Source organism: Macrotis lagotis, chromosome 8 (assembly GCF_037893015.1).
Source record: "Macrotis lagotis isolate mMagLag1 chromosome 8, bilby.v1.9.chrom.fasta, whole genome shotgun sequence".
NCBI classification, from domain to species: domain Eukaryota; kingdom Metazoa; phylum Chordata; class Mammalia; order Peramelemorphia; family Peramelidae; genus Macrotis; species Macrotis lagotis.
The window spans coordinates 49465516-49479873 of NC_133665.1; the positions used below are offsets into that span (position 1 = coordinate 49465516).

The window sequence follows — 14358 nt, forward strand, 5'->3', positions numbered from 1 at the left end:
TTTTCTTCATCTTAATCTCATTTTTTTATGAAGTGTTGTATTAGATGAATTCAAAAGTCCCTTCCAGCTCCAATATTCTATGACTCTGTGACCGAAACGCTAGAAAATTATGTTTATTTAAGGACATTCAGAAGAACTTGGTACAGAGAGAGCACAGGGAGTTTTAAAATTAAAAGGAAAATTATCTTCTTAAAATCAGTATGTTGCCAATATTTTAAAACCATGGTAAGCAGCATACATTGGGAGAAGTTATTCCTGGGGTGGTTCCCAAGATCTGACTTGTGACACAATGATATTAATCACATTTCTCATCTCTTTGTGGTTCTGTGGACTTTTTGTATCTCCTTTGATGATGATAATCAAGAAATTTTATTTTCCAAAAATAGTGGGTAAATATATTAAAAAAAATACTTGGTGGTGATTTTGGTTCCTATTTAAATTTCACGAAACCTAAGCAAAGGAGATTACAGCTGAATATCTTCAATAACGAACAGCTAATATAGTTAAAATAATGCACATTACTTTCCCAAATTTCTCATCATGGATTTACCCATGTTGTTTTTAATTCACATTGGGGCCAGAAGGAGTAAACTAGAAGTCATTGTCACTCTCATCCAGCGGCTCAGGTTTACGGGCTCTACGATTTGGCTTAGTGGGGGAGAGAGCCATGCTTTCATCTTCCAAATCATCATCATCTTCTTCATCATCTTCCATATCAATTTCACTATCCTCTGAATCTTCCTACAATAAAACAGAGGGCATTACTATTATAACAAGTTGTAGTTAGTTTTTTTAGCTAGTTAGAAGTTAAAACCCAATAAACATTTTTCTAGCAGTTCAGAAGAAAAAAACACTGCATGGCACAGGAGAAAAAGTAGCCAGACCAAGTCATAGATGAAATTCTCTGAATTAATAATACTGCCTTCAGGCATCAGTTTCCAGACCTATACAACCCAGTACAAATTGGATTTACTATTGTTATATATAATGCCATGGCTTTTGGCCAATTATCCCCTGGAACTTGCTTTGTGGGAAGCCAGAAAAACATCCCTTGAAAGGTATTTTGCCTCTGAGATCTGAGTTTCTTCATCAATAAAATCAGCATAAAATCCACACTCTTTTTCACAGTGCTATTATAAGGACAAAGTTATAAACTGTGAAGTACAGTAAAAATGAGAGTATGCTTTTTTACTAATGAAAAAGAAGATTCTGAATGGAGCTGAGGATATGTTCATTTTCATTCCTGTTAGATTTAGGGAAGAGAAAAAGAATGTGCAAAGTAGGTATGAGGACCAAAATGGAGAAAGGAGCCCATCTCTTTTTGGTCTATGGGAGGACAGCAGAAAGAATGTATAGATTTGGTCTATTTTGAGAATACTGAATGAACAGGAGAAGACAACAGGACAAATGGAATAACAGCATACACTACACTCATTCTGGGCAGCCCAGGCCTATGTGAATTTATAATATGAGCTATGCACACAAAAGCAAAAAAAAAGGTTTTTAGTACTCCTAAGCCACCTCCAATGCTTTTTTCCAGACTTTGCTATTTCTATTAGTGAAATCTTCATTTTCTTAAGTCTTCAAATGAGAAAACATATGTAACATGCTTTACAATCTTCAAAAGTGCTATTATAAATGTTAGCTATTGTCTAATATTCCAGGCCTAAAACTGGACCCATCCTCTATTCCTCATCTAACTCCACCTCAAATTAATCAGGCAAATTAAAGGATATCCTTCATCCATTCTTTCTTTTTCATGCTCAAATTCTTAACTTATTTCCTCACATTTTGACTTATTATAATCACCAAATTTCTAACTGATCTTCCTGATTTAATCCCACAGTCAAATAAATTTTGGGGTCTCAGCACTGCTTTGCACATGTCAACTGTCAAATTTTTTTTGTTTAATTTTTACAAGATAATGGATTAAGTGACTTGCCCAAGCTAAGTAAGGAATAAGCGCTGAGAATAAGTGCTGAGTCTGGATTTGAACTCAGGTCCTCCCGATTTGAGGGCTGGTGCTCTATCCACTGCGCCACCTAGCTACCCTTCTGTCAAAATACTTTGAAGAAGTTCTGTTTCTAAGACCCAGCAAAAGGCCCTGTGCCCTGAGCGTGGCACAATGATCCTTTGTGCTCTGAAATGATCTCCCCCTTGAATAAAGGGGAGTGCTTGGATCAGCACTAGTATTCAATGAGGGATTTAGCTCTCTCTATTTTCCAGGGCCATCAATCACATGTTTGCAATCCCTGGTCCTGTGTTGAACTCCTGTTCCCATCATAGAACTCTGGTTCTGTAACTCACAGAGTAATCATGACCCCCAAGACTTGAGACAATTCCACAGGATCCGTGGGAATGGAAACTCAAGACCTAAAAATGATTTCATCATAGTACAACCTACTTGTGGTTTTTATGTATGAAAGATCTGCTTTTGGTCCCCCTTTCTCACTCAGAAATTATCAAGACTTCTCTTTTTGACTGATATCTTATTGTCTGATCTTGCTATCTCTTATACTTTATGTTTCTTCCTTAAGGATATGATTTCTCTTTCATCACATTCAATTTGGATCAATGTAAACCATGGAAACAATATAAAGACTGGCAAATTGCCTTCTGTTGGAGGGGGAAGTAAGATTAGGGGAAAAATTGTAAAACTCAAAATAAATAAAATCTTTAAATAAAAAAAGAGAGAATGTGAGAAAAAAAAGAAAGACTACTCTTTTTGTCTTGACTCTCCTGTCTTCAGCCTGCTGTTTTGGCTCTGGCCACTTGTTGACCACCCTTTGCTCAAATCTTTCAATACAGTACTGCTACTTCTAAGTCCAAATTTAGCCTAATGTTCAAGGCTCCTCAGGAGCTTCCCTTTATCACCTTCTACTCCAGTCAAATCAGCCAAACCATTACTCCCAGAGAATGCACATTTCTATGTCTACATCTCTGCTAGTGTGATTTTTCTTCTTTAAGGGCCTAGCTCAAGTTCTATTGTTTTTTTTTCTCTCCCTTTTCCTCCAACCCTTCCCTCTAACATCATCTTTCATATATTTTGTCATAAATCATGCCTCTTTGAAGAGGGCAGCAACCATGTTTCTACCTATCTTGATGGCCCCCAGCACTTAATATGATGTCTGGACCATTCATCAAGTGCTTAACAAAGAGGCTGCATTATTTATTACCATGTGATCATGGACAAGTCACTTAATTTCATGGGTCTCTATTTCTTCATTTGTAAAATAAGGGGATTGTAATACATGACTTCTAAGGTCCTTCTACCTATAAATCTATGATACTATGACTTTGTGTCAATATTAATCTTTTTCATTAAAAGATTTTAAGTTACTTGAAGACAAGAACCATGTCCTGTACCTTATTTGAGTAAAAGTATATACAGTATTCAACAGTTTCTTAATAAATGTTAGATGCAGAGGATTAAATTGTGTCACACTGGACACCCAGGACTAGGTGAATGTTGAGAAGTGCTTTCAGTTCTAACAGAAAACAATTGATATGGGGATGAGGAGAGGTTTTCAATGAATGACTTGAGAGCTGAGCTAGTTCTTCTCTTTGAGAGTGGAGGTTTCTCCTTTGTTTATGTCCTTCCTATGGATCTAGGGATCCCTCAAACTTCATTGATGGAGGGAGCTCTGCCAGTGCAACTTAATGTTGCTTAGAGAACTGAAAGGTTAAGTGACTTTCCCAGGCTCACAGTGTCAGAGGAGGAGCTTGAACCCAGACCTTCCTGACTTGAAGGCCAGCTTTTTAAAAATTTTTAAATTAAATTTAAGGCAATGGTGTTAAGTGACTTTGACAAAGGTCACACAGCTAGGCAATTATTAAGTGTCTGAGGTCACATTTGAACTCAGATCCTCCTGACTTCAGGGCCAGTGCTCTATCACTGTGCCACCTAGCTGCCGCTAAAGGTCAGTTTTCTGTGCCCTATGTCAGAGAAGTTTGTGGACTACTTATGACTTGAATTAGATTAAAATGGAAATGGAAAATACTGAATAAAATAAAAATACAACAGAACATCAATAATATTAATATGAAATTTTCTAAGTTAAGATGTGGTCCATGGTTAAATGACCCCTACTTCTACATGAGTTCAGCACCATTGCTGAACTATAGCCTGTCACTGTAGTGTGGTTACTTGTGGACTCCAATAGAACTGTCACTGTAGTGTAGTTATTTGTGGGCACCTCCTGAATGTGGACATACCCCTAATGAAGGCACAGATTGTGTATCTTGTTTCTCTGCATCACCCTCATTGTCTGACAGCGCCTCCATGTAGAAGCTGTCAGAGTTAATGCTGGGCACTACAAAGACCACAAAGACCAGGAAAAAAAAAAAAAAGAGTCCCAGCCCCAAAGGTATTTCTGGTATAATGATGGTTACAGGCTCAAAGTGCACTAAAATATCATTCAGTCAGCATTTATTAAGTGTTTCCTATGTGTCAGCAAGGGAACCCTTGTTGGGGATTCAAAGAACAGGCAAACACAGTCCCATGTCCTAAGAAGGCCCTACAAGGAGGATGGAGATCACACCTGGAGGGGAGGCTCAGGAGCCCAGGCTGGTGGACAGAGATGGGGAGCAGGAGGAGGACAAGCACGAGGAGGACTAGGACAAGAAGGAGCACAAGTAGGTTAAATATGGCTGCATGTCAGGATGTGTGAAGAACAAATGTGGAAATGTAACTGGACAAGGAAGAAGTCTGGTTGGCATGATTAGGGACTCACATTTTCTGATCTCAGAGTTTTATGTCAGTTTCTGTAGCATTGTTTAGTAAGCCTAGATCCCTCCCCAGCCCTGAAATGAAGGAAGGAATGAATGAATGAATGAATGCAGGAAAGGAAGGAAACCAGCCCCTTGAGGGCAATGACTATTTTTTGCTTTGTCTTTGTATCTACTAAGCACTTTGTAGAAACTTAATAAATACTCATAAAATTGCATTAAATTGATTTCTTGCTATTTTAAGTTAAGAATTATCCTATTGAGTTGAGACTGCTAACTTGGACTGTAAGAATGGAATGACCAGTAAATAGAGAAATAAATAGAGCAATTGAGCTTGTTTGAAAAATGAAAGATGAGATATTAATAAGTAAACAATACAACATGTGTCAGTGAGGAAAATTCCTCCAGAGGTAAGGGAACCAGCTTGGCTCAGAATAATCTCCAGTCAAACTGATCAAACTCATTCTTTTAGTCTAGATACTAGTTTAGCTTCTTAGGTCTTTCTATTCTATTTTCTATTCTTACTCTTTTTTTCTCTATTCTATGAGGCCAAGCCTATCATTTGATTAATCTAGGAAATCAGTATATTATAGGATTAATTTAAACTTACATCATCATCAGTTTCTCCCCCTTGCATTGTGCCCACGATGCGTTTGTTAGGTCTTCCTAAAGAGAAGAAGATAAGGAAATAATGAAAATCCACTAGCTTAGAAATGAACTCTAATCAAGTTAAGGCAAGAGATAAATTCTAAGACCTAGCCAGAACCCACCATAATCTACACCTTTATTTTGCAACATGACTAATATAGAACTGTTTCACAAGATAGCATATATATATATATATATATATATATATATATAATCTGTATCATATTGCTTATCTTTTCAAGGAGGGAGAAGTAGAGGTAAAGATGGAAGAATATAGACTCAAATATTTTTAAAATGTTAAAATTTGTTGTTAACATATAACAATGCTATTAGGATCCACAATTTCCCATGTCCTATGTGCTACTTGATGAAGAGAATGTCTGGTGTCCCATAGTGGATGGACAACTATCTTTAGGGTGTCCCCTGTAGTCTGAAAGAATGCCAGTGGCATCAAGGATTTATGAAGATGGTGCAAAAAAAATAATTTCACCTAAATCTAATAGTCTAGATTTCTTTCTCCTTTTCTTCTAAAGTTTCCCCCCTCAATATCAGTTACCTTTCTTAATCAATTGCCACCCATATTTTTTGCAAGTATGGGCTTTATGCTTGCCTCTTTAGGGAGCTTTCTAGCATGTCTAACCTTCTCCCCATTTCTGAAAAGAGTGAATGAATGACTGACGGCTGGGAGTTAACTAGGTAGGATAGTAGAAAGAATGCCAAAGTCAGGAAAAGTTGAAGGTGAATCCCACCCCAGGCACTTAATAAGTGTGTGATCATATGTATACACAGATACATACATATATATTTATATAAAGCATTTTTGCAACTTTAAAATGCTATCCCAAAACTAAATTCTGTCATAAAGGATTGATAGGACAATGTTTCAGGGAGGTTTTTTAAATATTATGATGTGTTTACTTAAAATATATTGTAAAATAACACTAGTTAGGGGCAATCAACATCATACATAGTTGCATTGTAGTATAATACAAGAGCTGGAAGCAGAGGCCAGCATCTAATTCACCAAGTCACATTTCCTCTCATCATCTGTGGGGACCAACATAACATGAATCATTATTACACAAATATATATAGAACATAATTTAAAACATATTCCCAGAGGTGTGGTCAATAGTAAAAAACAGTTCTGAATTTAGAGCCATGAAACATGGATTCAAATCCATTTAATATTTAATATTTAATGTCAAACCACCTCAGAACACTTCTTTTAATTAAGGGGCAAAAGGAAGCGGCCAGAGCAATCAAGGCACCTTGCATCAAAACCTCCATGGCTGTTCGTGGCTTTGATAATCGCCTCTCTTCCATTTCACTGTCAGATTCATCATCTTCTTGGATGTCTATATCTGAATCATCATTACCTAGATAATTAAAAAAAAATCAATGTTACAAAATGTTATTTTACCTCTAGACATAAATCAATTCCTTCCAATAAGACAGATCAATATTCAAAAGTAATCTGTACTTTTCAGCTTTTGTCCTGATCTGTTTTTGCCTATCAGTGCCCAACAACAACATTATACTGTTTCTGACTCTCAAAGCAATAAGGACACTAGTAAGCCCACAGACAGGCTAGGAGCATTTTTTTTTACAAACATCAATTTGTTATACAGAACCCAAAACTGAGGAGTCAGGCTGTCCTGAATATATATATATATAGATATAGATATAGATATAGATATAGATATATAGATAGATAGATAGATAGATAGATATATAGATATAGATATAGATATAGATACAGATATAGATATAGATATATACACACACACATAAAGAAAAACAGTGTGGTATTGGCTCAAATTCATTCCCAAATGATGCGACCAGGACTTTAACTCTTCAATCAAGATGAGAATTAGAAAGATAAAATAAGGATGGTAGTGTTAGAATGAATTAAGCCTTAAATAATGGGCTAAGCAAGAAAAGCTGCACCATCATTCATAGTTTTGATCAGGGAGGAGATAGTCATTCCTGAAGCCAACATCTGATACTAATGGTCATTTCTAATGCAGAATATTGCAGAGATATGTCTTAAAGTCATTTTATGGATAATTTTATCTTTGATATTACTGAACCTTTGATATTACAACAATGTCAACACAAATCATTTTGATTGCACTGGAAAAGAATATTCTATATCTACTGCATGAAGAGAGAGAATAACTACCTTCCATGGTCAAAAATGGTTACCTAGGAGAATGGCCTAGAGAACTCATCCCACAATTTAGATGACGTCAATCCTAGTACCACAAACTTCTACCTCCTAGGGTTGCTGATTGACGTTAGTACTCTAGAAGATGGAAATGCCAGGGCAGAGTCAAGATGGCAGTTTGAAGCTAGCATGATCCAGGAGCTTTTCCCTACACAATGCTAAATGAAGTCTCCATACAGACATTAAAGCTACAGATCCCACTACAAAAAGACAAAACTGAAACAAGTTTTCAACTGTAGGATCTTCAGTGAAGGTCTAAGTCTGGGGAGGGGAAGTAAAGTCCAGGAGGCTGGAGAGCAGGAAAACCAGTGGGAGGCTTTTAGTCATAGTGCAGTCCTGGTCCCAACAGCTTGGTCCCAACCCCAAAACAGGACTAGGTTGGGAACAAACCACTATATAGGCAAAGCCTGAACATAAAGGTGAAAAGAAACCTCTGCAACGTCAACACCTGGACTGCATAGGCAACATCTTGACCAAGGATAAGCCAGGGATTAAACTCCAGCCCCAGCATTAAAAAGCTTGGGTCTACATCCCCATACCCCAGGAGTAGAGCTCAAACAACCAAAATGAACAAAAAGGCTAAAAGATCACTAACCATAGAAAGTTACCATGCAGATAAAGATGAAGAAGTGAAGAAGAAAGCAGTGAAAAATTACCTACATGGGAAATCTCAAAGGAGTCCACGAATTGGACTCAAATCCAAAATCTCACGGAAGAAGTTAAAAAAGAATTTAAAAACTAAAGAAGAGAGGAAGAAGAAAAATGAAAAAAGAAATGAGAACCATGCAGGAAAATTATGAAAAAATGACCAAAGAAATCAATTTCTTTAAAAGAAAAAATAATCAACTGGAAAAAAGAATGTAATTCTTCAAAAACTAAAATTGACCAACTGGAAAAAGAATGCAACTCATCTAAAACTCAAATTGAACATCTAGAAAAGAAATACAACTCAGCAAAAAAGTAAAATTAACCAACTGAAAAGGAACCACAAAAGCTAATTGAAGAAAATGAAATCCTAAAAATTAGAACTGGACAAATACAAACCAATGAATCTATGAGACATCAAGACTCCATCAAACAAAGTAAAAAGTCTGAAAAAGTAAAAAAAAAAATTTTCAGTAAAAAACTGAAGAAAACATAAAGTAATTTAAAGTAAAAAAACAAACGAACTGGAATATAGATCCAGGAGAGATAATTTACAAATTATTGCTCTATCAGAAAATCAAGTTCAAAAAAAAGTTGAGCAGCTAGGTGGCACAGTGAATAGAGTGCCAGCCAGCCTTGGAGTCAGGAGGACATGAGTTCAAATCTGCCTACAGACACTTAGTTACCTGTGTGACCTTGGGCAAGTCACTTAACACCACTGCCTTGTAAAAAGCAAACAAACAAAAGAACTGGAAAATAATTTTCAGGAAATTATCAGGGAAAACTGTCCAAATCTGCAAGATTAAGAAGACAAAAATCACCATTGAAAGAATATACAGAATTCCTCCAGAAAGTGACCCCAGGATAAAACTCCAAGGACTATCATAGCCAAATTCCAGAATTCTCAAATAAAGGAGAAAATAATGCAAGAAACAAAAAAAAAAGAAGCAATTTAAATACAAAGGAAACATAATCAGATTTACAAGGACTTATCAGTTTCAACACTAAAGGACCAGAGGATCTGGAATACCATATTTTGGAGGGCAAAGAATCTTCAAATGCAACAAAGAATTTACTACCCTGCAAAATTCAGTATTTTCTGTCAGGGGAAAAGATGAATGTTCAATGAAACAGAGGACTTCCAAAATTTCTTGATAAAAAGACTAGAACTGAACAGAGAATTCCAAATCCAAATACAAGACTCAAGAGATGCAAAAAAAAAAGGAAAAGGGGGAAAAAACAAAACAAATGTTAAGACAAGAGCATTCAATTGTATACAATCCTACAAGGGAAGATAATACTTTTCTGGAGGTTTTTGCAAGATAATGGGGTTAAGTGACTTGCCTAAGGTCACACAGCTAGGTAATCATTAAGTGTCTGAGGCCGGATTTGGACTCAAGTCCTCCTGACTCCAGGGCTGGTGCTCTTATCCACTATGCCACCTAGCTGCCCCAACACTGTAACTTTTGAGAATTCTATTTCTCTTAGGATAGTTAAAGAGTTGAATATAGTTGAAGAGATTAAATTTAGAAGATATGGGTATGGTTGATTCTTATCCTTTTACTGAAGATCAAAATGACATACTATGTTTGAGACAAATGGTCTAGGTGAAAAGCTGGGGTGTTTACTCTAAACTTACAGGTCTCAGGGTGGCTAGGTGGCGTAGTGGATAGAGCACCAGCCCTGGAGTCAGGAGTACCTGAGTTCAAATCTGGCCTCAGACACTTATTACCTAGCTGTGTGACCTTGGGCAAGCCACTTAACTCCACTGCCTTGCAAAAAAAACCTAAAAAAATAAAAAATAAAAAAAAATAAATTTACAGGTCTCATGTTTCTTTTAACTTACTTTAATTCTGTCAAGCTCACAGTGCTCAGCACTTTCTCTGATGAGGGCATCCTATGCTGGTGGTATTGAGCTAGTGTCTTCCATACTTTACAACTGATTGTAAAGTTCTTAATAGAGACCTTCAGAGAGTCCCAGTAATTAAATCAGAAGTGACTTGACTTTACTAGATACTTAGAGGTTTGTAGTAAAATAGGGGCAGAGGGTAGAAATCTACTTATTAGGCTTGGACCTAAAGAGATAAGGAAGTGATCTTATCTTAATCCACTGAGTTAAATATCATGATTGGGGAGCTAAAGGGGGGAAGGGGAGTATGGAAGAGAGTAGGTTGGGATGGTTCATGAAATTATTTGGCTTTGCATGATGCTTTGGGTCATGAGGATTGTATGTCCATGGATGATACTTGAAAAGGGAGTAATGTATAAAGTGATTGTAGTTTGATGTGAATGAGACAGAAGAGGGGAGGGTACCTAGTGACTATGAGGCAATGCTGCTTATCAATCAATCAAGCAATCAATCAACCCCATTTACATTTTAGCAAAAGCTAAAACATGCTAACCATAGAAAGCTACTATGCTCATAAAGATGTACCTGACTGACCATACTTTGATTGATAATACTTCTATCAGGTCAGATAAAAGGAGCATAATTTGATAAAGGGGGTGTAAATACAAGACAGGGTTAAAACAATAAAAACACAAAAATAAAGAGGTTAGGCATTAATTGATATATAAGACCAGGTGAAAAGACACCAAGACCTATTATAGAAGTGGGAAAGAAGGGAGAATGTGAACACTGAGTAAATGCTTTCAATAGATTTGGCCCAAAGAGAAAATGAGATACATTTCCAATTGGGTTTAAAAATCTAACACTCTACAGGGAAGTAGGGGTAGAGGGAGGGAAAGAAAAAGAAGGGATGATAAAATGAAAGGTGGAGATATAACTGAAAATAAACTGAAAGTTAAAATTTTTTTTTAAAAGTTAAAGGGGAAGGGGCGGCTAGGTGGCGCAGTGGATAAAGCACTGGTCCTGGAGTCAGGAGTACCTGGGTTCAAATCCCGTCTCAGAAACTTAATGATTACCTAGCTGTGTGGTCTTGGGCAAGCCACTTAACCTCATTTGCCTTGCAAAAACCTAAAAAAAAAAGTTAAAGGGGAAAAGGAGTAAAACATTGGTGAAGAGGAATAAGAGAAAAGTATAAATGGGGAAAAATAGCATGGAGAGTAATACAGAATTAGCAATCTTAATTATAAATGTGAATGGGATGAATGCTCTTATAAAACAAAAACAGATAGCAGAATAGATTAAAAACCAGAATCCTACAATACATTGTTTACAAGAAACACATTTAAAGCAGGGATACACAAGAGTAAAGGTAAAAGGTAGGAGCAAAAATGAATTATGCTTCAGCCAAAGCAAAAAATTGGGAGTAGCAATCCTGATCTCAGACAAAGCAAAAGCAAAATTAGATCTCATTAAAAGGGATAAAGAAAGAAACTACATCTTCTTAAAAAGCCCCATAGGCAATGAAGTTGTATCATTATTAAACATATATGCATCTAGGGATACAGTATTCAAATTCTTAGAGGAGAAACAATGAATTACAAAGGAGATGGTTGGCAAAACTATAATAATGGGGGACCTAAACCTCCCTCTTTCAAAACTAGATAAATCTAACCACAAAGTAAACAAGGAAGTCATTTAATAAGGTGAATAAAATCTTAGAAAACTTGGAGAAAGCTTAATGGAGATAGAAAAGAATATACCTTTTTCTCTACAGTACATGGGAGATATAAAAGAATATACCTTTTTCTCTGCAGTACATGGCACCAATACCAAAACTGAACATGTATTAGAACATGAAAACCTTACAACCAAATGAAGACAAAAATAAAAAGTTCATATTTTTCAAATCATAATGCAATACAAATTACATGTAATAAAGGGCCATGTAAAGAGAAATAAAAAATTAATTGGAAACTATATAACTTAATTTTAAAGAATGAGTGGATTAGGGGCAGCTAGGTGGTACAGTAGAAAGAGCACCTGGAGTCAGAAGGACCTGAGTTCAAATCCAGCCTCAGACACCTAATAATTAATAACTACCTAGCTGTGTGACCTTGGGCAAATCACTTAACCCCACTGCCAGCAAAAAGGAAAAAAAAGAATAAAGAGTGGATCAAACAACAAATCACAGAAATAATCAATCATTTCATCCAGGAAAATTACAACAATGAAATATCATACCAAAATTTTTGGATGTAGCCAAAGCAGTTTTTAAGGAAAATTTTATATCTTTAAATGTTTATATGAATAAAATAGAGAAAGAGGAGATCAATGAATTGGGTATGCAACTAAAAAAGCTAGAAAAAGAATCAAGATTCCCAATTAAATACCAAATTAGAAATTCTAAAAATCAAGGGAGAGATAATAAAATTGAAAGCAAGAAAACCAATGATCTAATAAATAAGACTAAGTTGGTTTTATGAAAAAAGCAATAAAATAGATAAACCTGTGCTTAATAAAAATTTTTTAAAAAAAGAAAAAACCAAATTACTAGTATGAAAAATGAAAAGGTTAAATAAACTCACCACCAATGAGGAGGAAATTAAAGAGATAAATTCATAGCTATTTTGCCAAACCATCTGCCAATTAATTTGATAACCTGAGTGAAATGGATGAATATTTACCAAAATAAAACTGTCCATATTAAAAGAAGAGGAAATAATATACTTAAATAACCCCATTTCAGAAAAAGAAACTGAGAAAAAGACTCCAGGTCCAGATGAATTAACAAATGAATTCTACCAAACATTTAAGAAACAATTAATTCCAATTCTACATAAACTATTTTTAAAAATGGGAGCATTTTTTTTGACAACAAAATGATGCTGATACTTAAACCAAAAGAACCAAAACAAAGAAAATTATAGACCAATCTCCCTAATGAACACTGATGTAAAAATGTTAAATAAAATTTTAGCAAAGAGATTACAGCAAGTTATTACTAGGATAATATAACCCTGATCAGGTAGGCAGGGATGGTTCATTAGGAACATATCAGTAACAAAACCAGCAGATATCATATGAATATCTCAATAAATGCTGAAAAAGCCTTTGACAAGATAACAACATCCATTCCTATAAAAAAAACACTAGAAAGCATAGGAATAAATGGAGTTTTCCTTAAAATAATAAGCAATTTTTATCTAAAACCATCAACAAATATTATATGTAATAGGGATAATCTAGGAACATTTCCAATAAGATCAGGGTGAAGCAAGGATGCCCATTATCACCATTACTATTCAATATAATATTAGAAATGTTAGCTTTAGCAACAAATGAAAAAGAAGGAATCAGACTTGGCAATGAGGAAGCAAAATTTTCACTCTTTGCAGATGATATGATGGTTTACTTAGAGCATTTGAGAAAATACCTAAAAAAACTACTTAAGAATTAACAAATTCAGGAAGGTAGCAGGATATAAAATAAACCCACATTAAATCATTAGCATTTCTATATATGAACAACAAAGCCTAAGCAGAAGAGTTAGAAAGAGAAACTCCATTTAAAGTAACTCCAGACAACATTAAATACTTGGGAATCTACCTCCCAAGTCAAACCCAGAAAATGTATGAATACAATTACGAAGCACTAGTTAGAGCTAAACAACTGGAAAAAAGTCAAGCTAATATAATAAAAATCATAATTTTACCCAAATTAAATTACTTATTCAATGCCATACCAACTATTTTACTAAGCTAGAAAAAATAATAAAATTCATACAGAGCAACAAAAGGTCAAGAATAACAAGGGAGCTGATGAAAAAAATTGTAAAGGAAGGTGGTTTAGTACTACCAGATCTAAAACATACTATTAAGCAGGAGTCAACAAGACTGCCCAGTATCAGACCAGTGGATTAAGATAGGTAAATGACCACAGTAATCTACTGCCTGAAAAACCCAAAGACATTAGTTTCTGGGATAAGAACTCACTATTTGACAAAAATTGTTGGGAAAATTAGAAAAACAATATGGCAAAAACTAGGCATAGACCCATATCTCATACCTTATACCAAAATAAGATCAAAATGGGTACAGGATTGGGGTGGTTAATTCCCCAATTAACAAATGGTCAAAGGATAGCAAAGGCAATTTACAGATGAGGAGATCAAAGCAATCCATAGCCATATGAAAAAGCAATCCATAGCCAAATGAAAAAATTTCTCTAATCATTAATTATTAGAGAAATGCAAATTAAA

The 14358-nt window shown here is 35.3% G+C and overlaps 1 protein-coding gene across 1 annotated transcript in view; it reads right to left on the reverse strand.

Annotated features, from left to right (window-relative positions):
* Positions 1–531: 531 nt before the first annotated feature.
* The window catches only part of CLUAP1 (clusterin associated protein 1), a 52209-nt gene continuing 38382 nt past the window's right edge, over positions 532–14358 (reverse strand). Inside the window, exons 10-12 of the mRNA XM_074196873.1 lie at positions 6648–6755; positions 5339–5394; positions 532–741 (exon numbers count right to left, since the gene is read on the reverse strand). Of these exons, the coding sequence (XP_074052974.1) occupies positions 592–741; positions 5339–5394; positions 6648–6755 (314 nt within the window). The 3' untranslated portion in view covers positions 532–591. The remainder of the gene's footprint in view (positions 742–5338; positions 5395–6647; positions 6756–14358) is intronic.